We start from the raw sequence: 25,102 nt of genomic DNA, 5'->3' as shown, positions 1-25,102 counted from the left end.
GGCTGAGAACCGGTTCTAATCCACCAAATATTAATCGGTTTCGAAACGGTACTGGAAATTTCTCTATTTTACGGTAACAAGCATGTTTGTAATATTAAAACAAAATGAAAATATAAAAAAATAAATAAAAAGAGAATAATTCTTTTTCTGGAACAGTTTCCCTTTACCTGCTTTGCTTCTGTCACATTTTAGAATTAAGTCACTCATACAAAACTTTTAAAATCCTAAAATAGCAACATTTATTGAGTTGTTGATTGTGTGTAATGCATCATATGCAAACTATGTAGGCTAATAATGTTATCTTAGTTTAGTTAAAATGCAAAATAGTATGACATGAAATAAGGTATTAGAAAGACAATTTGTAATTGACACTTGTGAAGAAAAATTTATTTTCAATTAAAATTGTCAATTTTCTGACTTTAGAAAACGTTTAATATTGATAACTTGCCAGACATTAGCGAAAATAAATGAACTGCAGAATACGGCCAAAAACATATATATTTATTAAGATATATAAGTTTTCCGGAATTTTAATGTTAGGGGGAGATTTGAAATCTGCATCAAATTTTAAGGATTTTTTTTATAAAATTCGTTTTTTGTATAATTCTTTATCTAAAGCGGAAATGCATTTTAAGTAAATTAATTTTGACCAATAGGATAGGTGGATTTTAAACTACCTGCGCTCTAATTGGTTGAATGATGTACGCCATCCAATCAGAGCGCAGATTTTTTAAATCCACCAATCACAGATGCCAAAATTAATTAACTTTAGATAAAGAATTATAAAAAAATCCTCAAAATTTGATGCAGATTTCAAATCTCCCCCTAACTTTAAAATTCCGGACAACTTATATATCTTAATATTTATATTCTGAAATACTTTTTGAAAACAGGAATTTATAATTATTCACAGTTTTGATGGCATACCCTTCCCAGTTGTTTGATAAACAAGTCTGAAAAAAATGTAACTGGGAGCTGCAAATTTATTTTCTCGAGAAAGAAAATTTTAGCGGATTTTTAAAGTTATGTTTTTGGATTTTATTTTTATAAAAGAAAAAAAAGGCAATTGCAAACTGAAACATTGAAGAACAAAGAATCAATAAACGTATTTTTTTCTTATTTTTTATAATCTTAAGAAAAATATAAAAATAAGTTTGTACTTAAAAACTGCCTCAAGTTATTGGAATTTTGAAGAATACTTTTATGCAATGAAAATGTATTGATGACTAAGTTTTCAAAATTTCCATATCACAAAAAAACTGAAGAAAAAATCATTATGGAACAATAAAAAGAACAATTTTTAATTTGTTTTGGTTTTAAACGCTACATCTAAATTTAAAATTTTCTATAAAACGCCTTTTTTTCTATATCCTATGGCAAACTATTTTAATAACATTATCCCAAATTTTTCATTTTTTATTAAACTGCTTTGTTATTCTTATAATAAAGTAACAGGATCTCTATGTGTGTGTACCGAAGTATCGCGCCTGGTTCTCCTTTATAGGTCTTGGGAACGTTTAAACTTATTTTGGGGAGGGTGTAGGCCTCTAGGGGCGTAGCCGCTAGTTATTGTATAAACCAATTCTTAGTTCATGTAAAACCTACATTTTCAACTTTATCAGCTTTTTAAAAACACAGAAGGCATAGTCAGGGATCTAAAGGGATAAGACAATAGTCGATAAATTGGTGTACATACATCCCCAAAATAATAAACACAAAATCATCTCTTTTTTAGATTAAAATTATTGGACACATAACTTAATGAATCAACAAACCAAAATTCTTTAAAAGTCAACAAAGTTGCTAAGCCAACGAATAAGAAAATGTCATTAAAAACATTGGGGACTAATGTAATAAACAGCCCATTGTCCCCTTTCTTCCTAGGACATTATAACTGTAGAGAAGCTATGCATAAGTAAACAACAATAATTTCTACTCCATGTATTTATTATCTCATCACATATAAGTAGCAGGGCTCGGCAGCCGCGTGTAAGCCTCATTAAAATCGTCATATCATAACGATAAAATCGAGTTAGATGTCTAAACATGTTCCTAAACAGAAATCCATCTTTTCGGAAGGTTTTTTTGCACACACAAGGGTTTAACTGTGAGGCTTTTGCGCGGCCGAGGCACAACTGTCGAACATTGATAAGTAGGGTTACTATTCTTCCTACACCCTTTAGCATTTAGTAGTTTGGCCAATGAAACTCGTCTTATATAAGTAGAGCAGGAGATGTAATTAAATCATATTTGATAGTTCTACTTATTTAGTTTAGTAATTAATAAAATGTAATGTAATTAGATATTATATAAATTTTTTTAAATTAAAAAAGTAATACTTCCACTAATAAACTATGACGCAGATTTGATTAAAAATTAACTTGATATCAAAACCTTTTTCTAATTATGCAATTTAATTGGGATTTGAATGAGGTTTATGCGAAGGTGCCGAGCCCTGTAAAGTAGAATATAAAACAATATTAGATACATCGCAATATCAATATGAAACGAGTTCCATAGCTTATATTTTTACTATAATTTTTTTATATCATCAAATTCATTATAATTTAAATATACTCTTATTTAAATTTAAAATCTTATCAAAATATTATATTTAAATTTATATACTGTAAAAGCAAAGAAATAGGGATATGCGTTTATTACAATTACTTTTTTAAACAAATTCTTTTAAACACAAAACGACTAAATCAACTAACAATTATTTTCATATTATATACTTGTACGTTCCAAATTTTAATACTGTGTCTAAAAACAAAATACTCAACTTAATCTTGAATGATACCATTTAAATTTTGTGTATTTCATTTTCCTAATAAAAATAATATAAATTTTTATAACTTTACTTCTTCTGTTGATTGATTCTAGTAATTATTATTTTCTTTTATAGTCTTCAAATAAATTTCTAAATACTATGTCTTAATTTCACTGGTAACAATATAGTTTATTTTGTCACCGTTAGGCGTCGTCGTTTTATTAAGTTTACTTGTACTAGACGCACGAGAGGATCTGCCCTTAGATGAGGATATTGACGGACTTCTTTCTTTGGACGTTACTGAAGGATTTTTCTTGTCTTTTGAGGATTTGGTCTTTTTTCGCTTCTCAGCGCACAGCTTACCACAGAATTCTAAAAATAATTAAAAGCATTAGTTTATCAAACCTATCAGCATCTACTTCTTCTCCCCCTCCCTTGAAAAAATCTTCCCATGACCTATGAGAAGCTACACTGTAAAGGAGAACCTTATTGGTTTAGCAGTTAGCGAGATCCTTCGGTACAGACAGCCAAACATAGACAGATCATGTTGTTTTAATTTAGGGAATGAATATTTTAAAAAGTATATGATTACGTTAGTTCTAACTGTCACAACAATTATCGCTAGCATAGGCAGGAAATAAAAAAAGACTGTACTGGGACTCTGAAATCGGGATTTGTTTACAAGATTGTATGGATATCACTTTTTATAAATGATATTTGTTAATACACTGTATTTAATGTTCAGGGAAAGTTATAATACTTCTCTGGACCTAGAATTCGCTTCACTGTAAAGGAGAAGCACTTAGATCCTGACAGACAAATAAACATCATTTAACTTTTTAAGGATTATACCTGCATAATGAACATAGCCTTCTTTTCTAGAGTCTGCCTCTGATAACAACTCTTCTAATTCCCTGGAAAATATTCGAATTTTCATAATGTGTTTTATCTATTTTAGACTTTTAACGACGATTCTCATTGTGAAAACATGAATGTAGTTAGCTTTAACTAGATATTCTATCAAAAGTCATGTTTCTTTCCAGACAGACAATGGTCCGGGTCTAGTGCCTCTGGGGTATCTGTCAGACTTAAACTATCCTGATCTGGAGACGGGCATGGGCGAGCAGTATCTTTCTTGCAGCACCAGCCTGCCTTCGACACTTGGAGGTTCATGTTGAACAGCAGACAGAATTTTGCACAAAAGCATTAGGAAATATTTATTATTAACGACAATGGCTATAATATTGTGACAGTTAAATTATTGTTTTCAATATGGGTTACTAATATAGTCTTCACATATCCGCCAATACGTTCTTATGGTCAGGGGAGGGGACAGACATACAGATAGTCAGACATAAGGCTATACAGATAGACAGACAGTAGCAAGACAGGTAGATAGAAGGACAGAAAGATAAACAGACAGACATTCAAAATGACAAACAATAAATAGACACAGACGTACATAACTAGGGGAAGGTGTAAACAGAACTTAGACAGGAAAACAGACATACATTCATTTAGACAGACAGACAGAAAAAAAGATGGACAGACATACAGATATTCATATAAACAGAAATATATATAAATAGACAGACAAACAGAAATATATTTGTGTCAGAGTCATTTATTCTCTTGAGTAAGGATGATCATAGAATAATTAAAATTTAGTACCTGCCAGTTATTCTATCACCCAGAGTGGAGACTACTTTCTTGAGTTCAGGAACACTCAGCTTCCCATCCTCATCTTTGTCAAATATTCTACAAAGCAATAATCTTCATAAAACAAGTATAACAATATTCAGAAAAGTGAAGCTGAACAATTCAGAAAGTCGAATTGTCATAATGTGAAAGTAACCGAATGTCTATGTGTCTATATGGACTAAATGATCTCGCTAACCGCTGAACCGATTTGGTTATTCTTTACTGGAAAGTTTTGAAACTATTTTGGGGAAGTGTACCACTATCCTTCAAAAAAAATCACACTAAGAAAAAAAATGACTCAGACAACTTTTTTTTAACTTTAACAAAACTAAATTTTATAATCTGATTATTATATAGGTACCAATTAAAGATCCCCACACCCCATCCAAAGGCTTGTTAGGTTAGAAAAAAAAACTCCCCGTGGAAACGGTTTACACAGGATGTACTGGGACCTTATTATGAGTTCAGAACATATTTTCCCTAAATTGAATTAGTAGCTTCCCACAGTAGAAAATTTTAAAATTACTTTTGAATTTTACTTTTATTTTAATTTGAGTACCTTCACCTAACCTCCTTAATTGTTTTATCATGTCTTTCATATTCATGATGCAAATTTGTTCACATTACGGTTGAATTGACAGATATTTGAGCTTTTTAAAAAGGTCTCTAACATTTATCTAGCTCTTTTTTTTTTGAGATATCTTATTTTAAAGTATTGCTGTAAAATCATCTTTTACACTTCAAAAAGGTGAAACATAAAATTAGATATTTTAAAGAAAAAAGTACCTAGCATTTCTATCTATCTAAATACCTAAATGCATCAATTAAAGATTCCATGGATACTGATTCAGTCTGTTGTTTACTCATCATCTAAAAACGAAACAAAAATCAGCAAGCAGAAGAAAAAATATAAGATGTTAAAAAATTAACGAAGTATTAATAATATTAACTTAAGAAATTTGATATGTCTATGTGTCATACAATACTAGCAGATACGCCCTTAGAGGTCTCTAGGGTCAGTGGTTTGCTTCAACAGACAAACACATAGAAAATAAGACATCCTGTTACTTTTATATAGGGATAAAAACATGAAGCACTTTAAATTTATTATAAATCTTTGATATAAATTCTCTTGCAAGAACTATTAGGCCAAGTTTAAAAAAATAACAAGTAATGTAATATTAGACTTTCCCGCAAAGTGCCAGGAGAGCAACTTTCCCATCACCCCTCCGCCCCAAACACAATTTTGAAATAAACTCTTATGTCTAACCTCTACACTAGCTCTAACCCTGTAGTGCCTATACCATCTGTGCCCTAGTCCAACGAGGCTACCTAATCAAACCTAGCCTGATTTAAAATACAAATAAACGGAAAACAAACCCCCTTCCCTCCTTATTTATAATTTATTTAAATTAATTAGTGAGGGGGCGTGGTTCACTCTGCTCAACTAGGCACTTTTAGGGAAACTACCGACTAACCTGTAAGAATTCATTGAATTCAATTGTATCATATAAAGTATCTTCTGAGACACTTCGGACCATTGATAATAGCTTACTCTCTAAATAGATACATACACTTATAAATAGATAAGATTTAGATATAGATAGATTTTTAATAAACCATCTTCAGATACATTTGATAAAAGCTCTCTCTTTGATAAACTAGATAGATAAAGAATGACTATATATAGAAAGATAGATAAATAAATCTGCTTATATAAAAATAAAATATATATTGACAAGGCGTGCGGTATGGTGGTGTAGTGGTTGTAAAAATTAAAATAGGAGGGGCCAGTATCCCCTATTATCCCAAAATGGTTTCACACGCATCAGGTGAATCACTGTGCACGCCACTGCATAGCATATAATTTTTATAGATAGACAAATGTCTAGATAGATAAATAATAATCCACTCAAAAAAGAAAATAATTATTTATAGACCTTTTTTTATATAATACTCAGAGATAAGAGAATTAAATAACACAAGACAAAAAAATTAAATTTTAACAAGAGACAATTGATACATAATATTGTATTTAATGATATTTAGGCAATAAAATGCTTTGAATCAAATGAATATTAACAAAACATTTCTTCTAAGCTATCATTTGAATTTCCATAGGTTTTTGAAAAAAGGATTATGTATAAATTAAAACTTTTAAGCACTCAAAATTAGAAAAAAATGGATTATGAAGCGATTAAAATCCCCAAAATGCACATCTAATTTTTTTACTTTTAGTAAGATTCTAAAGATTTATCAAATAAGAGTGTTCTTATTTGAATTACTTATGTCTTTATTCATGAACCATAAATGTAACAATAGAAGCTAATTGGACGGTTATGTCAATTGTTGTATAGTAATATTATACCAATAATATCAACCCATTATAACAAATAATATCAAATCAATTGCATAATAATACTTAAAAATCTTTTTTTTTATGTGTAAGACTTGAAATTAAATTTTAAGGCATAACAAACAGAGAGAGAGGGGACAATAGGCTGTTTATTACACTAGTCCCAAAAGTTTTATAATAGCGTGCTCTTATTCGTTAGCTTGATAACTTCGGAGACTTTAGTGAAATTTGATTGGTTTATTCATTAAGTTGAGTGTTCAAACGTTGCAACCATTAATTTTCATCTACAGAAGGGGTAATTTTGTGTATCATCATTGGGGATTTACATCAATTTATCGGCCATTGTCTTATCGCTTTAGATCCCTGTATTACAATTTCTTTAAAATGAAGTTAAATTTATTTTTTGCATGATATATCTAGACATATTTATTGGAAGGAAGATTAATTTGTCTTCCAAATCAATTAATCCTTAAAATTCGGACTCTTTCTGCACCTTAATCGGTCGAGGGGGGGGGGGGGAGAATTCATCGACCCCCCTTCCCCTATTATCTCTGCTCATATTAAAGCTGGAGGGCTAAAAAAATATTTGATTTCCCCTGTTTGTTAAAGAATTTCCGACTATAAGAGAGTCAAAGTCATATTTCGCCTCCTTCACTCTTGTCACAGAAATATTTTATTTTTTGTCTTCAAGATAACGTAATTTTTTAAATCCTAGTGACTTAACCCTACCTTCTAAATGAAAGTTTTATGTATGTTGTATGTATGTATACGTAAGCTTGTAAAGGAAGCCTCTAGCGTTCCTGCAAGGTTATGGCTAGGAGGGCGGTCAGATCAGCAGACTTGCAACCCTTTTATTTACAAACCTTTGCTTTTAGATCCCTTTTTACTTAAAATGTTAAAATATAACCCCCCATTAACCGTTATGTTAGAAAACAGTAATTCACAAGAAAAAGCATATTACTGCATATTGAAAGAAACCTTCCTTACTTGTTATTTTTCCAAACAAATATCTATGTATGTAATATGTATAGCTGTATTAAATTTAACATTCTTTGTTTCAGAAGAAAAAGGATTTTTATTGAAGATTTGTATGCATTGCGAACTGAGACATAAAAATGAGATTTTGATTTGCTCTGCAATTATGTATAATATAGTTTTATGCTACACAAATACAAATTTAGAAGAAAAAATCACATTCTTGGGTTAAATCCCATCAAATTTCTTAGGCTATCCTAGGAGTTAGGGATTATTAAGTCTTTTTTATTCATATGTTGTTCTTTTCTGGTGACAAGGCTAAGGAAACCCACACCTCTGGGCTAGCTGAAAATTTCATCGAATTTAGACTTATATAACTCTAGAAGGGATTGATTTCTTTTTGAAATATTAAAATCTAAATGTGTTGTTCTTATCTTAAAGCGGTATCATAAAATCAAACACAGAAACACAGTCATTTATCTTTTTAAATATATTATATAAATATTTATATCTAAAGAATCTATCTAACCAACAATCAAAAGTCGGAGCCATTACAAATTGTACTAAGATATGTGCCGTGTGGCGTCATAAAAATGAGGGTTGAGAGGAGAAGTGGAAAATGAAACCTTTTAAAAAGAGATTGATCTATTGACGTCACACGGCTCATTTTTTAGGACACTTTGTAGAGCTTCTCAAAAGTCTATCAATTAGTTTGTTTATTAATCTATCAATCAATATTCTCTATCTGTCAACACAGTAATAGTGTCTGACAGATTATGACGTAACAAATGTCAATGTGAGGCCACTATATAAATTTTACTATTGGTCAATAACGGCCTCTCATTGGCTGATTTTTTTTTGTTACGTCATAATCAGTCAGACACTATTACTGTGTTCCTATCTGTCTATTTTTTCAACTAGCTATCCATTTTTTTTCCGTTTATACATTCATTTATATGTCTGTCTATTTAATCATCTACATAATATTGAATATAGTATAGATTTATATCCAGTATTCAACCAACAATCCATCAATTTATCTATCTAGATACCATCCTATTCCTATATATTAATTCATCTATCTATCAACCTATATAGATAACTATCAGTATCATCTAATCATTCATTTTTCTGTTATTCATCTATAATTCCATATATTTGCCCGTCTATTTTCCATATAGGAAACTCTTTATAGTGCATATAAAAAAATTATGTCACACAATACAAATGCCAAGTGATACACAGATAAAATTACCTATAGAAGGCCAATATAAACTTTAATTGACCAATAGTAGGTCAGTATGACATATTTTTTTTATAGGCACTGTTAAAAGCATCTCCATCTTTTTGTGAGCACCTGAAGGCCGTTGTCCCAAAGATTTCATAACAACATTGAGCTCTTGAAAAGAAAGAACACCATCTTCGTCTGAAACAAACACTCAATCATATTTTTTGCAAGATGGCTTTGACATGACACTTGTCAACGAATAGGAAAATGAAAGGCATCCATAATAAATGAATATTTAATATATTTTCCCTAATTATCTAAAATAGAAGCAGCATAAATTCCCATACAAAAAATGGCGCCATACAATACAAATACCCAATGATAGGCCAGTATACATTTTACCATTGGTCAATGCGTACTGGCCTATCATTGGTCATTTGTATTGTATGATGTTATCTCATTGTTATCTTTTATAAGGCACTATCAGGCTCAGCAGCTTCTCTAACACATTAAATTTTACCTTTATCGAAGAGCATAAAAACTTCTTTGTATTCTGCAACCTGTTCATCATTCAGCGCCAAACATTCCTGAGATGAAATAACTATTATTAGTATCGGAGTTTCCTGTAAATAAAATTTCCATCCTTCATAAGTGACTGAAGCTGTTTATAGCGCCTAAAAATGACGTCACACAATAAAAATGACCAATAATAGGCCAAAGCACTAAATTACCAATGTCAGACCAGTGTTCATTTTAATTGACCAAATGGTAGGCCAGTTAGCTAATTATTATACTTACTTGGTCTAGAGTTACAGTAATTTCATAGGTGTATGGTCCTTCTTTGTTAATAGTATCTTTTCAACAACGTTGCTGTGTATTATTCCATTTGTTAATTATTATATTTACTTGGTCTAGAGTTACTATAAGTTCATAGGTGTAAGGTCTTCCTTTGTTATTAATTATTATATTTACTTGGTCTAGAGTTACAGTAAGTTCATAGGTGTATGCTCCTCCTTTGTTAATTATTATACTTACTTGGTCTAGAGTTACAATAAGTTCATAGGAGTATGTTCCTCCTTTGTTAATTATTATACTTTCTTGGTGTAGAGTTACAAAAAGTCTTTACATGTGTGGTCCTCCTTTGTTAATTATCATACTTACTTGGTCTAGAGTTACAATGAGTTCATACATATGTATGGTCCTCCTTTGCTAATTATTATACTTACTTGGTCTAGAGTTACAATAAGTTCATAGGAGTATGTTCCTCCTTTGTTAATTATTATACTTTCTTGGTGTAGAGTTACAAAAAGTCTTTACATGTGTGGTCCTCCTTTGTTAATTATCATACTTACTTGGTCTAGAGTTACAATGAGTTCATACATATGTATGGTCCTCCTTTGTTAATTATTATACTTACTTGGTCTAGAGTTACAATAAGTTCATAGGAGTATGTTCCTCCTTTGTTAATTATTATACTTTCTTGGTGTAGAGTTACAATGAGTTCATACATATGTATGGTCCTCCTTTGTTAATTATTATACTTACTTGGTCTAGAGTTACAATAAGTTCATACATATGTATGGTCCTCCTTTGTTAATTATTATACTTACTTGGTCTAGAGTTACAATAAGTTCATACATATGTATGGTCCTCCTTTGATAAGGATTATACATACTTGTCAAGAAATACAATTAGTCCATACATATATGGTCCTTCTTTGTCAATTATTATACTTACTTGGTCTAGAGTCACAATAAGTTCATAGGTGTATGGTTCTCCTTTGTTAATTATTATACTTACTTGGTCTAGATTAGAATAAGTTCATAGGTATATGGTCCTCCTTTGCTAATTATTATACTTACTTGCTCCAGAGTCACAATAAGTTTATAGGAGTATGGTCCTCCTTTGCTAATTATTATACTTACTTGGTCTAAGTTTACAATAAGTTCATAGGTGTATGGTCCTCCTTTGTTAATTATTATACTTACTTGGTCTAGAGTTACAGTAAGTTCCTAGGTGTATGGTCCTCCTTTGCTAATTATTATACTTACTTGGTCTAAGTTTACAATAAGTTCATAGGTGTATGGTCCTCCTTTGTTAATTATTATACTTACTTGGTCTAGAGTTACAGTAAGTTCCTAGGTGTATGGTCCTCCTTTGTTAATTATTATACTTACTTGGTCTAAGTTTACAATAAGTTCATAGGTGTATGGTCCTCCTTTGTTAATTATTATACTTACTTGGTCTAAGTTTACAATAAGTTCATAGGTGTATGGTCCTCCTTTGTTAATTATTATACTTACTTGATCTAAGTTTACAATAAGTTCATAGGTGTATGGTCCTCCTTTGCTAATTATTATACTTACTTGGTCTAAGGTGATAATAAGTTCATAGGTGTATGGTCCTCCTTTGCTAATTATTATACTTACTTGGTCTATGGTGATAATAAGTTCATAGGTGTATGGTCTTCCTTTGTTAATTATTATACTTACTTGGTCTAAGGTGACAATAAGTTCATAGGTGTATGGTCCTCCTTTATTTCCTTTCTTTGTCTTTTTAACACATTTAACTGCGCTACGACCCTAAAATAATATGAATATGGCACAGTTTAAATATTTAAAGATTTTTAAAACACATTTAACTGCGCTACGACCCTAAAATAATATGAAAATGAATATGGCACAGTTAAAATATTTAAAGATTTTTAAAAAATATTTCAGCAGGTTTTTTTAAATGGGAATAATTCTTTGATATCTTCTTTCTTGTGCTTATTATTTTTTAAAATAAAAGCTAAACATCATTTCCTTCTATAAACCCCATTTTTACCTTTTTAAACTGCGAAAGTGAATATGGATTCGTAAGGTAATCATAGAGTATCTTTGCGCCTGAAAATAATTATATAATTATATAGTCCTTACCGGGTGCTTTCCGTTTTGGCCAGGCTTAGCTCGATTTTTACCCTAAATATTTATAAGATTAACAGTTATCATTGGAACAGAAATTTAAGTAATATCTTTAAACAAAATTTTAAATATTAAAGTTAGTATAACCATAGATAACTAAAAAAGATTTCTTCTAATGAATATAAAAGTGGATTGATTTTATCAAAGCTATCTATGGTTACAGCTAATGTTTTGCTAGGGATTTTTTTATTATGCTATTCTTATAATTTTGTGTGTATTGTAGAATGACTTATTATTATGATCAATCATTAGGAAGGGTAAATGTTGAACGTGAGTGGGATATCATTTTCATCAACATGGTATATCAAACAGGAATAGAGGGATGGGACAATGGTTAATAAACATTTTCTATCCATTATTTGAATAATTTTATAGATATTTAGGTAAGAAATGATTAATATAATCGACATTGTCCTCTCCCTCACTGAAAATGTTTAAACCTATTTCAGGGAGGAAGGAAAGGTTTCTTTAATGTTATGTGACCTTCAAGGGTAACATACATGGTTCTATTTGTATAAATCTTTCTTTGCTCCCCAAAATCAATCTGGTATGTTTAGAACATCAATTTATTTTTTGTTGTCTACATAAGGACACTTTAAATATCTCAGAATTAGCCAGAGAGTAAGGCGACAAAGTTTTTAAAGTTATTAAAAATTGTTAATGTTTTACTGGTGCCTTTGTATCTTCAAGGTAAACATTCCAAATACTATTGTTTTCTTAAAGTGCCTCTATGTAGTCTATACCACTGTTTATAAGATATCCATAGATTGATATTTACTCAAAATAGCAAAAATATAAGAAACTCATTCTTTTTTATATCATTTTTCATAAATACAATTTTTGATTGGTTGCTATTTTTTGGGAATACCAAATTTGTATGTTTGTATATTTGTTTGCACCACAAATGTATCAATTTGCTGTCACTTTACATGGTATTACAGAATATATTTGTATGCTCAAAATCTTTGTTTCATATGTTTACTCTCAATAGTAGGCATTGCCATGACCCAGTCAAATAATACATTTATAACAGCCAATCTGGGTTTTTAGTTTAACTAACTTATTATCTTTAAAGATAAGAAATTCTTTATGTTGAAATAATTGCAGCTTATTTGATATCTTTTCATTAAATATGATCTTATAGTAATAAAATGTCAATTTTAGCTTTAAAACTAACGAATTTTTTAGCACTAGCGGCTACGCCCCTAGAGGCCTCTATGGGCACTTGAGGAGGGGGGAGTCGAATTTGATAACCCAATTTTTTATTTTCAATTTTAAAAGAAAAAGTAAAAAAATTTGTTTAATTTTAGTTAACAAAAATATAAAAAAAAATTTGGGGGGGGGGATTTTTCATTTTTTGGGGGAGTTGGGGGTGTCCCATCCCCTTATAAAATAGTTATAAACCTTCCCGGGACCTATGAGAAACTACCCTGTTAAGGTGAACCCGATCGGTTCAGCGGTTAGCGAGATCCTTTGGTACAAACAAACATACAAAAAGACATCCTGTTACTTTAGTATGAGGATGAGTTCAGTTAGAAATTACTTTCATTCTTATACACTTTTGGCTTGTTACTAATGTAAGCTAAAATTGTCATCCTAAAAATCTCTAATAATTTAAACTGCAAAAAAATTCAAATGAAAATGAAGATTTGTGAGTTAGCGCTTTAGCATTTTGACCATTTTTTATGATGATGTTTTATTATTAATTTGTTAGGGATTAGGAATTTTTCATATTTTACATTTTGTACTTACACATCAATATCATTGTAGAACTAATAAAATATTAATTTGTAATCTACATTAAAGTGGTGAAGAATGTATATTTATGCATAATATCTACATAACAAATGTCATAATAATTCATGCAGATAAACAACATATATACATAGTACATACATAGATATAAATATAAAGAAATAAATGGTTATATCCGGTTTTTTAACTTCAGATTGAGATAAAAAAATGTTTTTTTAAGAGTAAAAATCCAATATAACATAAATAAACTTCTGCTGAATTTAAGAATGATAAAACCATTTTGAATGTTAAACATCTATTTTAAAAACTATCTAAACTAAATAATTGTCTATTTAATTTTCCAGTTTTTTAAGGGGTTAGTTTTTTAGTATAGCTATACTTAGTTTAAATTATTTCTAAATCATTAATCTAGTTATTATATAGATAATTCTTTTATCAAAATTATTATTAATTTTTACAAAATTACTTATACTTTATTCAATACAAATAGTAAGTTTTATTATCAATATATCTTAGTCCATCTCATTATTCTCTGATTTTAGATTATATATTAGATATATATTAGATATTTACAATTCAATGGTATGGCTTAAAATCCGCATTAAATCTCTTAAGGAAATAGAAAAGTTAGATTTGCTAAAAATTAAAACTATCTTAACACCCTTAATGAAACTATCCCTAACTACTCTCATTTACTAACTAACCTTTTAGTTTTCATATTCCAACATCACACTGTCATATTTTGTTTTCTTTTTCAAAAGGTTATTCTGTATATTGAGACAACAATATGTATGCAATATAATCTCTGTTTCAATATTCAAATTTTAATATGCAGGATTCCTTTGAAATACTTTCATATAGAAAACAATCTTTCTATCTTGTGAACATATAATATCAAGGTACAAAGAGTGAATTTAAAATGCATTGATATTCTAGAATTGTGATTAATTGTTGTATTCAATTATTGATAATAATTGATAGAAAATTGTTAAAAATACCCAAGGGTGAAAATAACTACAAAATAATATTATTAATATTTCTTTTTATTTATGAAAACCCTATAATGAAGATTTTCTTTCTAAATCCCAAAGAAAATATTCTTTTCTACTAAAACTGAAGGTCAAAAGGTTAAAGCAGAAGTGTCAAATTTTGTTGATAAGGATTTATAAATGATAGGAATGGGATGAAGGTTAAACATTTTAGGTAAATAAAAAAAAAAATTATTATTTCTAACAGATTGTAATATAATATGTTAATTATTTGTTTATCTTTTAAGTATGATAAATACCATTTTAGTTGTTTGCTCATTACCATCACATAGAATAAAAGATTATGCATTAAGAAAAATAGTTAATTCAAGATAAAAAAAAATAGAAAACAATATTAAAATTATGACTGAATATGAAAGAGAGTCGAAGCTTAAAAAATATAAAATAAAATAAGGAAGGGTAGGTCTTTACATAAAAAGCATAGGAGACTTCTGAGAATGAAATGATTTAAGTTAGAGGATTATAGTAAAATAGGTACAGTGTGAGTGGTAGTATACCAATGACCATAACAAAAATCTAGAGAGACAAAACCACACAGGTAGCTTGTAGAGTGGCTGCATTTATATTTTAAAAAACAATGAGTGAGTGTCTGTAATAATTTTATACAACAAGTTTTTCATGCAGCTATTTCATCATCTTTATATCCTCAATTATATTTCAACACCCACAAACACAAGAATGGAATGTAAAATTTTTATGGATACATGGATAGGTGACAAGGAGAAAATATATTCCCTTTTCTCAATACAACTTAATTTAGAATTTTAGTTATAGATTAGAATTATTATCTAAAATGAGAATTTAAAAAAAATACTTGAAATTGCTTTAAAATATATTAGCTGCCAAATTTTAATGTGGCAGGTTTAATGAAAGCTTATTTTTTTTCCTCACAATTCTCTTATTTTGTGTGTGCTGTATTTAGCATTGTGTAGCTGATTTGCTGTTTATTCACTTGCATAATAGACACAAGCTTATCATAACAAAATAATATTGGAATATATAAAACGTTTTAAATGGGTTTAGAATTGAAAAAAGTCCATGATTTAATAAATCATCTACAAATGTTAATTTATTTAAAAGGCCTTAAAGATTACAAACATTTACATATCAGATATTTCTTAAACTTTGTGAGAATGTTACATAAAATATTATATTTTACAAAATGCACTTATTGGATACAATCCTTCTTGTTTTTATCTTAATTTGTGTTAGCTGCAATTTTATGTTTTGTTTGGAGTGCTTAATTATGAAGGGTTAGTATGCTATTACAAAAATATGGGTTGTTTTTAGTCTTAGTTATTTTACATGCATCCAATATTTTTAATTTGTATCTTTTATTACACAATTGGTCCAATTTATACACAAATGTTTTGAAATCAATATGCTTTAAGCATTTTTTTGTGTGTAGATTGATACCTTTACAACAATTTTCTGATTAACTGGTTTGTTTACCGCTTGAATTATTGGTTTTCCCTACAAAGTATCAATTTTAAGCAGATATTAAACTTAATTCAATCTTTAATTGTTATCTTTTAATTTTATAGATTTTTTCTGTATGTTTTTTACTTTTCCTTTAAATGAATGGTGCTTTCACACAAACTACCTTGTTGAGCACTGATAAAATTCCATTCTTTTTTAAATGAATCAAAAATATTGAGAAGGAAGCATTTTTTGTATCTTTGTTAATAGTTTAGGTCAGGTTTTATTGGGTCCCGGATAGCTCCACAGGTATAGACCAAACATGGTATAGCTCAGGAAAAAAATAACCCCAATTTTTAAACAGAAACTTTATGTAAAAGCACCAAATAATTTTCTTTAAATGTACATATTTTTAGGATAAAAAATACTGTGTACTGTGTTAATTTTGATACTAAAGATTTTCTGCAAAGAGTTTATTAACATTTTTGTTACAGTTGTTCCTAATTTCTTGTTTCTAACCATAAGTAAAGGAAATATAAAAATAGAGAAAGGTGGAAATCTAAGCAAAAATCAAGAAATCAAACACAAAGCTATCTTAGTTCTTTTTAAAATAAAAAATCATATTTCATTTTTAAAGCTAATATGTAAATGGAAACTTAAAAACTTGAAGGGTTTTGATTTACCTTGTTTGGTGACTTATTAATTCGTAATAAAGGGATAATAATTTTATTTTAGAATTGTTTACTGGATCTACATCTAATCAAAATGGATATGTATTATGTATCTACAAAATAAGTTTATTTATGGTTGAAAATTACGTTTTTAATCTAAAAACAACATCTATTCATGTCAACAAATTTATTAGCTTGAATTAATCTGAAAATCCAAACAATCAAAGCTTTCTGGTTTTACCCCATTAATTTTAGTACATTAATTCTTATCTATGCTACTTTATATGGCATCAGTGTTGTTTAAATATTTTTTAATGATTTGGCATTTTTGATTTCTTACTTTCCTCATTTAAACTCATGATAAATGTTCAATGTTTTTATAATGTTATTCCTGGTTAAGAATATTTAAACCTTTGTATCTAGTCTTTGTTGATTTATTGATTTATATTATACATTAAAAAAATATTGAACATTTATTAAGAGTATTTGGAAGAATTCTATTTTTCCAAAGAATTTGCTTAATTAGGATCACAAGATGCCATATTTTGTTCCACATTAATTATTTTTTTAAATCTTACCCCATGATCCCTGGCTCCAATATTTCTGGACACCACACCTGCATTGAAGGCTGGCATTCTGTGCACTCTGTCTTCACTCTAGCACCGTGCTGACCCAGCTATGCAGTTATCTACACAGGCATTAGCTGCACACAAGTATACTTGACCATGCGCAAAGACGACATTCACACACACACGAGGACAGAGTTGTCAACAAATATTTTGTCATTGCGCAATTTTGTTGACAAAATTGGTGTGTGTGGAATAAAAGTGTCCTCTATAAGAATTTGCATTAGTGAACAAAATTAGTTTGACACAGTATACTTATACAATGAGTTACATAAACTATCCACTTTTTAAAATATAATAGCATGAATGTGCTTGAATTATTAAAAAACTAGGGCAATGTTTTGTGAAGAATTTTGTTATATTGTCAAACTAATTGGATTCTATAAATATTAAAGATAAACAGCATGCAAGTATAGTCACTATGTCGTTTCTTGAGGAAAATATACAATTGTTCTTTAACAACCTTAAACAGCAAATTATCTGAGTAAATCAAAATAAAAAATCTGGAGAAGTAACTGAATAAGAAAGGCATATGATTATTATAATAAAATTTCAACGCTGCCAGTTAACCCTATTAAGGTTTGTAATATTAGAAATACCATTTAATAAGTATAATCTGACATTTATTATTTATACTAATCTTTGTAAAGTTGCATATATCTGTTATATTTCACTTCCCATTATCAAAATCAGACAGGTTGTCTGATTTCTGGCATAAATAGGCCATGTGATAGAGAACAACCTTCTAAGGTGTATCTCTTTAAATCATTTCAAATTGCACTTAAAACCTAAAATAATAATCCATCTTATCTTAAAAATAACTACCTTTTTTGGCCACCTTATTAATGACCTGTTATGCTATGAGAGCCAAAATTAGTTGTACACATTTAAATTATCTCTGGCAACGCTGATTAGAAAGAGAGAGATGCCTATTAACAACGTGCAGAAGTGTCATTAACTGACAAAGAATCAGAAAATAAGTGTGTGTCAATTTTACATTTAGTTTTAAAAGCATTAAATAGGTAAAGCATCTATAAATGTGAGAAATAGCATTAGTTTTGATTTTCTGCAATATAAAAAGCTTTATTATGGCCTTTATTCTAAAATAATTTAAAGAATTAAATGTGACCAGGATCTTTTTTAAAGCAACTAATTGATGTCAACAATAAATTATTCCCAATATGTTTTATTCATTTAAAGATACTTTACTTATATAAGCTTTACAAAATCTAGGTAAAACATAAGTCTTATGCATTAGCTACTATCTGAAACACATCAAGATCAAAATAAATTATTTATCAACAAAATAAGACTTAGGGTTTACTTTTTGGTTACATTTTATCTCAAACAGATTGGAGCCATTTTAAGTTTTAGAAAATATTTTTGATATTTCAAGATTAAACTTTAGTTTCATTGACCATTTAAATTTTTTCTATTTTATAAGTTTGCAATTTTTATACAGTTTGTTTTAGAATGTTTGTGATTAAATGCAACCATAAGATTTTGTGATAAAGTGAAATATATAAGAAAATTACAACTTGTGAATTAAAAATAGAATGCTTAAGAAAATTTAAAATAATTACAGATCGTGACAACTTGTACCTTTCCAGATTGAGAGAGCTGAGAAAGTGCAGTCTTGGAACTGGCTATACTCGGACTGCGAGATAACTAAAGTGATATCATATCATCTTCTATTAGTTTTGAAATATTTATTTTTATTGGCTTGTATATTTGATATCTTAAGTATCTTTTTTTAGAAATTCTTTAGAAGCAGAAATTATATTCAAGGTTTTTTACTTCTTTATTAAAATGCAACCTAAGATTGAGCTAATTATGTAAAGGAAATAATGAAATGCTTTTGTAATTTGACATTATAGTACCAGAAAACATGGTTTAAATAATGGTTTAAACAAATCCCTTTTAAAATGATCAGCAAGCCATTTATTAAACATCACATATTAACATTATTCAAAGCTGATAGAAGAACTTATCTAAAAATATTGCTAAAGAGATTAAAAGTAATAATGTATCTAGTATATGCTTAAGTTATAATATTATCATCTGTTACATAAAGTAAATTTAGAAAAAAAAATACAATAATACAAAAACTTCTGATCCTAAAACTAAAAAAAGATTAATTTCTAATTATTGTATAATATAACTTTGAATCCTTATAATAATGGGACAATTGAGACATTTACTATTATTGACTACTTCATTTAAAGGATCAAATAAGGAATATTGAGATATTTTTTTATGAAGAAATATTTCTTGAACTCAATAGGTTAATCAGAACTCTATAATTTTTGACCTTTTAAATGGCAGACCTACTTTGGAACATGCTTTATTTAGCAGCATCTAGTTTACTTATGTTCTCAAAAATCAATTATATTCTAAAATGTGGACTTTTTCACAAATAAGGCAGCCTGAAATATATGATTGAAACGGTTTACTTTAGAACATAACATATCGACGAACCCCAAACTGTCCTAGTTTTGAGCAAGACGATTCCTGTGACGTCATATAAAAAGGGAAGGAGGGAAGAAAATCTTCTCCCTTTTCTCCCATCTCTTTTGAAGAGATTTTCTTCCCCCTTCCCTTTTTCTTTCCTGAAATGTATATGACGTAACTGGAATCGTCTTGCTCAAAACTGGGACAGTTTGGGATTTGTCAACATATCTTATTTTTTATTGCTATTTTGGCTAAAGGCTCAATTATAAAATATAAGGAAGATTTTGCTATTAGTCTTAACTGGTTCTAATTCTAGTATAAAAGTAGATTTAAATCAAAATTCAAAATCTTTTGTACTATATTTTACTAAAGAGCCTCTAAGCCAATAAGATGATTGTAAACCATTATCCAATCCTAAAGCAGCTGACTGATATAGAACATTGCACAGGAGGACAAATAATATTTTCCACACTCCATAGGGAGGTGTTCAGTTCATCTTATCTTAAATCTAATGGATGTGCAAAATTGTAATTGGCAGATTTTGAATCTCTTTGCAACATATTTTATGTCTATTATGAATTTAAAGTTGGAAAATGTAAACAAAATAGTGTGTTATGTATAATTTTTTTGTATTTTTTTGATAAATTAAAATAGTTACAAAAAGATACAAAATACTGCTTTGTTAGAACTCATAATTTATACTTTATTTTGCTTATAAGAACCAAATTAAAGTGACCTTAAATCAGAACAATTTTGTTGTTTTGAATGAGAGTCACTTTGTTGCTACTATAGATGTCTGTGTGGGTGCGTGTATGTTGGTTCCTACCTTTCCTTTTCCAGGGGCCCCAACAGCAAGATTATCCTGAGACCGTTTTCTTGACTCCTGCTCCTTTATAGGGATTAATTCCTGCAACTTTGAGCAAACATATTGAGTTCGAGTCCCATTTAATATCTTTTTAAAACATAGACAAGAAAGTGTTATGAAACTTTGTCTGATAGCAGTTTTATTGCAACTATTTTATGATAGAAGTAGAGCACTCATTTTAATCTCAATTAATTTTAGACTCCTTAAAAGTATTAAGTCAAGGTGATTCTATCTTTAACTATCATGCAATTCAGAAGTTTTAAACTATTGACAGGGATGTTCTTATTCCCTTTTCTTTTGGTAATTATATTTTTAGAATTACCTTTTTCTCCTTGATCATACGAGCGGCAGCAAACGCCATGTTGATTAAACAACCTAACAAATAAAAAAAAATTTAAAAAAAATTAAGCTTATATTAAATGAATTTATTTTGCTATATGAGCATCTCTTAACTCAAACACAGATTCGAAGCAATATTGACATAAATGTTTCCTTTAAAAATGTGTTTAAAACAGACATAATTTTGTAGAAGCTAGAATTTTTTTGAAAAAATATTTGATTTGTTACTAAATTCTAATGCATTGTGCAATCAAATGAATAAATAAAATATACATTATTGAATAATATCCTTGTACGTTGTAAGCAATCCCTTCCCCCCCCCCCCCTGTGGATAAGATAAGTAAAACGTTGTGTCATTGATCATTAATTACACCACCTCTCTAGTTCAACATTGACCCCTAATTTTGCAGAAAATTGATTTGTTTGCTTTTTCACTAAGTGTAACAAGCTTATCCTATTATATAAAGTAACAGGTTTTTTTCTGTAGCGAAGGATCTCGCTAACCACTGAATCGATATGGTTCTCCATTACAGTAAAGCTTCTTATAGGTCAAGGGAAGGTTTTTAACTATTTTGTGGTAGGGTATCTCCACCCTCTAAATAAAAAGTTACCCCCCACAAAAAAATATTATTAACCTTTTTTTTAAAAAAACTCAAATTGAAAATGTGAGGGGGTCGACTTTTCCTTCTCCCACCTAAAGTGCTCCTAGAGGTTTCTAGGGGCGTAGCCACTAGTACTTTAAAGTTATTTTCAAAAGATAACACTTACAAATCTTAGAACCAATAAGGTTGAATTAATGGTTCAATTAAGACACCTCTATTATTTTTTTTGTCTTACCCTTGATTTTAATTGAATTTTACCTTATCCATTTATTTGAAGAAGTGACTTATTAACGACGCTACACTTAACTAGATTATTATTTTTGGATCTACTGCAGTTCACGGTAAAATATTGCTGGTAACAAATATTTCCAAAAATTTATGAATTTTAAAGGCTGCTAGCTGCCAAACGGCTGAACGTACAGATCATGCCCGCACACTGTTTTAAGCGACATAAGAAGGCCTACAAATAGTCTGAAATAGCCATAAATAATTATGCATAATTATCTAGCAGTGCAGAGAAATGCGCGAAAAAGACCTATTTTACGCGTTTTTTCTTCAGTGAAGCTTTCCCTGTGCATCATTAGATCTTGGCTATTCCAGATTGTTTGTAGGCCTTCTTATACCGCTTAAAATGGTGTGCGGGTATAATCTGTACTTTCAGCCGTTTGACAGCTAGCAACCTTTAAAATTCATAAATTTTTGGCAATATTCGTTACTAGCAATATTTTACCGTGAACTGCAGTAGATCCTTATTTTTTTATTTTTGAAAGCTGGGGGGATGGAAAGTTGTTTTCAGTTGCTTACTGGATTTTGCAACATTATTTATGATGTCATTGGTTTTATACAGGAAGTAATAAGGAAAACTTTGTCTTAATGGCACGAATTCATGGATAGGACAATGGCTGATATATTAATCTTCTCATATGTCTTTCCAATATAACATGGATTTTAGGGGAGATAAGATAATCAGCTAATTATTTGCTAATTTCATCTCTCTCCCTGTCAAAAAAGTGAGAATTTAAAATTTCAGGAATGAAAGACTTTAAGTCAAGTATATTACTAGCGGCTACGCCTCCAGAGGCCAATTAAGGGACAATTGAGGCAGGGTAGTTCAACAGTAATTCAATAAACCTAGTTTTTATTTTATATTTAAAAAGAAAAAGTAAAAAACTATATATTTCTAGTGGGATTTTTTTAGGGGTTGGGATCGACTCCCAACACCCCCACCCACCTGTAAAGGAGAACCATGTTGGTTCAGCGGTTAGCGAGATCATTCGATACAAAAAACAGACATCCTGTTACTTTATTATGAGGATTAGTGGCCTGGTTTGTATACATAGTATGTATGTGATTAAACTTTTTTAACTTAACACCAGCGAGTTGAAACTTGAGACTAATGCGCGGTTGAGGCGCAGCTGCCGAGTTGATAATTTCCTTTTAACACATTTACAAGAATATAAATCTCAATCAATCTAGATCATCAAATTTCCGTATTTTAAGATTTATTACAACTTATTAAAAATTATTATAAAAAGCATTAAAAATGCATTAAAGTGCATAATAAATGTAGTATATAAGTTTTTCTTTTTTCCAATAAAAATTTAGTTTTTCTATTATATTAAAAAGCGTAAAGGTTTTCATTTTTTATATAATCATGAAATTAATTTAGTAAAATTCAATGTAAATAAAAATGCAGGAAACTAAACGACTACTTTTACAAATTATTGTGCCTTATTGTCGGTGGATAATCATAATAACTTTTCATCAAAATAGTGAAATATTACTTATTAAATATTGATTGGCCTTTTTTACAATAACTGTAGCTATGTTAAGCCTTCAAAATAGTAAATCATTAAATTGATTCTAATTTTATTGACAAGGTTTGTTCAATCTTATCAAGAAGTAGGAAAAAATATATTTCCATTGTTTTTTTATTAGTTAATAATATAACTTTAACTAAAAATAACACAATGACGCAAAAACTTTATAAAAAAAACTTTTTATGTGCATTACTTAGCAAAAATATGAAAAATTTAATGATAATAATCAATAGGCATTAGAAAGTAAATGTTAATATATCAAAAGTAATTTTTTTTTAGATAAACCTGAAATTATTTAAATTCATTTTCAGTGTTTCATGACCCACATAAATTGATAAACTATGAAATAAAATGCTTTTCACACTATGTACAATTGGTGTAACATTAATAGCCTAATTCTGCTTGTTAACCCTGTTCTAATAATTATGATATGAACATCAAGCAATCAATTGTAAAGTATATGCTATATTGAGAGCTTATTTAAACAAAGACATAGGGATACAGAGAAAGAAACAAAAATCAAGAAAAGAGAGATAAAAAGATAGAAAGATAATAAATAAAAAAGTTTGACCTGATAATGTTTAGATTAACAGACATTGCACATTTTTCGGGCTCTAGAGTAATAGATACATTTTATTCTCTGAAATTATTATCATAAAGTTGCTATACACTATCCCTTGAAGGTATCAAATTTACATAGATTAATCATTAAGTATGAAAATAGGTGACCATTCCATCAAATGTAATGAGTAATACATAGTTATTTTCAAGTGCCTATAAAAAAATAACGTCATGCTGGCCTACCATTGGTCAATTAAAACGTATACTGGCCTGTCATTGGTAATTTAGTCTGTGTATTGACATATCGTTGGCCATTTGTATTGTATGGCGCCATATTTAGGCACTGTAGATAAACTCGAAATGAGCAAGAATGGGGGAGGTTCTTTTTGTCAAGCAAAGACTTCTCAGAGAAAAAGTTCAAAGTTTCTAGTGTTTCTAAAACCACTTTAATGGTAGTAAACATTATCTTATATTTAAATCTTTTCAAAAAGTAGAAAAGAGCTTTTAACATAAAAAGAATATTAATATTTTTTAACATCTAAAAAAAATACAGGATTCTATAGAATATTTGTTATTACAAATTAATTTAATTGATAATTATAAGCAGTTTGACTTGGCTAAAGTGTTTAATAAACAATTTTGTAGTGTTAAATTACCTCTTACTGAATTTTTAGTACTTTTTCCGTATTTGTTCTTTAAATACAGTATGACGTAAATGTCTTGGTCGATTATTACCCACTTTTTATATCTTACTTTCAAAAAAGATTATTTTGGTATTACTATACTCTATTCTTCTCTTTTTCATTAAAATTTTACCTATATAGTTTTGTCGATTACTCACAAAAAGACATTTACTTTTAGCATCCTCAACTACAAACAAATACTAATAATTGTCTAATGTTTATATCTACAATACCTTTCTTTATTTTTTATCACACTTTTTCAGGA

At 29.1% G+C, this 25,102-nt stretch overlaps 1 protein-coding gene across 3 annotated transcripts; it reads right to left on the bottom strand.

Annotated features, from left to right (window-relative positions):
- Positions 1-1,929: 1,929 nt before the first annotated feature.
- LOC145331920 (uncharacterized) lies at positions 1,930-24,235 on the bottom strand. 3 transcript variants are annotated; one of them, XM_080176793.1, is made up of 13 exons: positions 24,165-24,235; positions 21,155-21,207; positions 20,794-20,856; positions 19,119-19,184; positions 11,952-11,993; positions 11,526-11,615; positions 9,554-9,620; positions 9,163-9,231; positions 5,953-6,032; positions 5,286-5,344; positions 4,445-4,531; positions 3,626-3,687; positions 1,930-3,145 (listed from the first exon to the last, which is right to left on the bottom strand). In XM_080176793.1, the coding sequence occupies exons 2-13, from the start codon at positions 21,191-21,193 to the stop codon at positions 2,931-2,933; spliced, it is 939 nt and encodes a 312-aa protein (XP_080032919.1). In that variant the 5' UTR covers positions 21,194-21,207; positions 24,165-24,235; the 3' UTR covers positions 1,930-2,930. The 3 variants fall into 3 exon arrangements, with proteins under 3 accessions (XP_080032919.1, XP_080032921.1, XP_080032922.1); XM_080176795.1 differs by lacking the exon at positions 19,119-19,184; XM_080176796.1 differs by lacking the exons at positions 21,155-21,207; positions 24,165-24,235 and adding an exon at positions 17,469-17,578 and having other exon boundaries at positions 20,794-20,860.
- Positions 24,236-25,102: the final 867 nt, after the last annotated feature.

This window comes from Acartia tonsa, chromosome 11 (assembly GCF_053477335.1).
Source record: "Acartia tonsa isolate MP-2025a chromosome 11, ASM5347733v1, whole genome shotgun sequence".
In the NCBI taxonomy this organism is placed as follows: domain Eukaryota; kingdom Metazoa; phylum Arthropoda; class Copepoda; order Calanoida; family Acartiidae; genus Acartia; species Acartia tonsa.
This window is presented reverse-complemented; position numbering and strand designations above follow the sequence as displayed.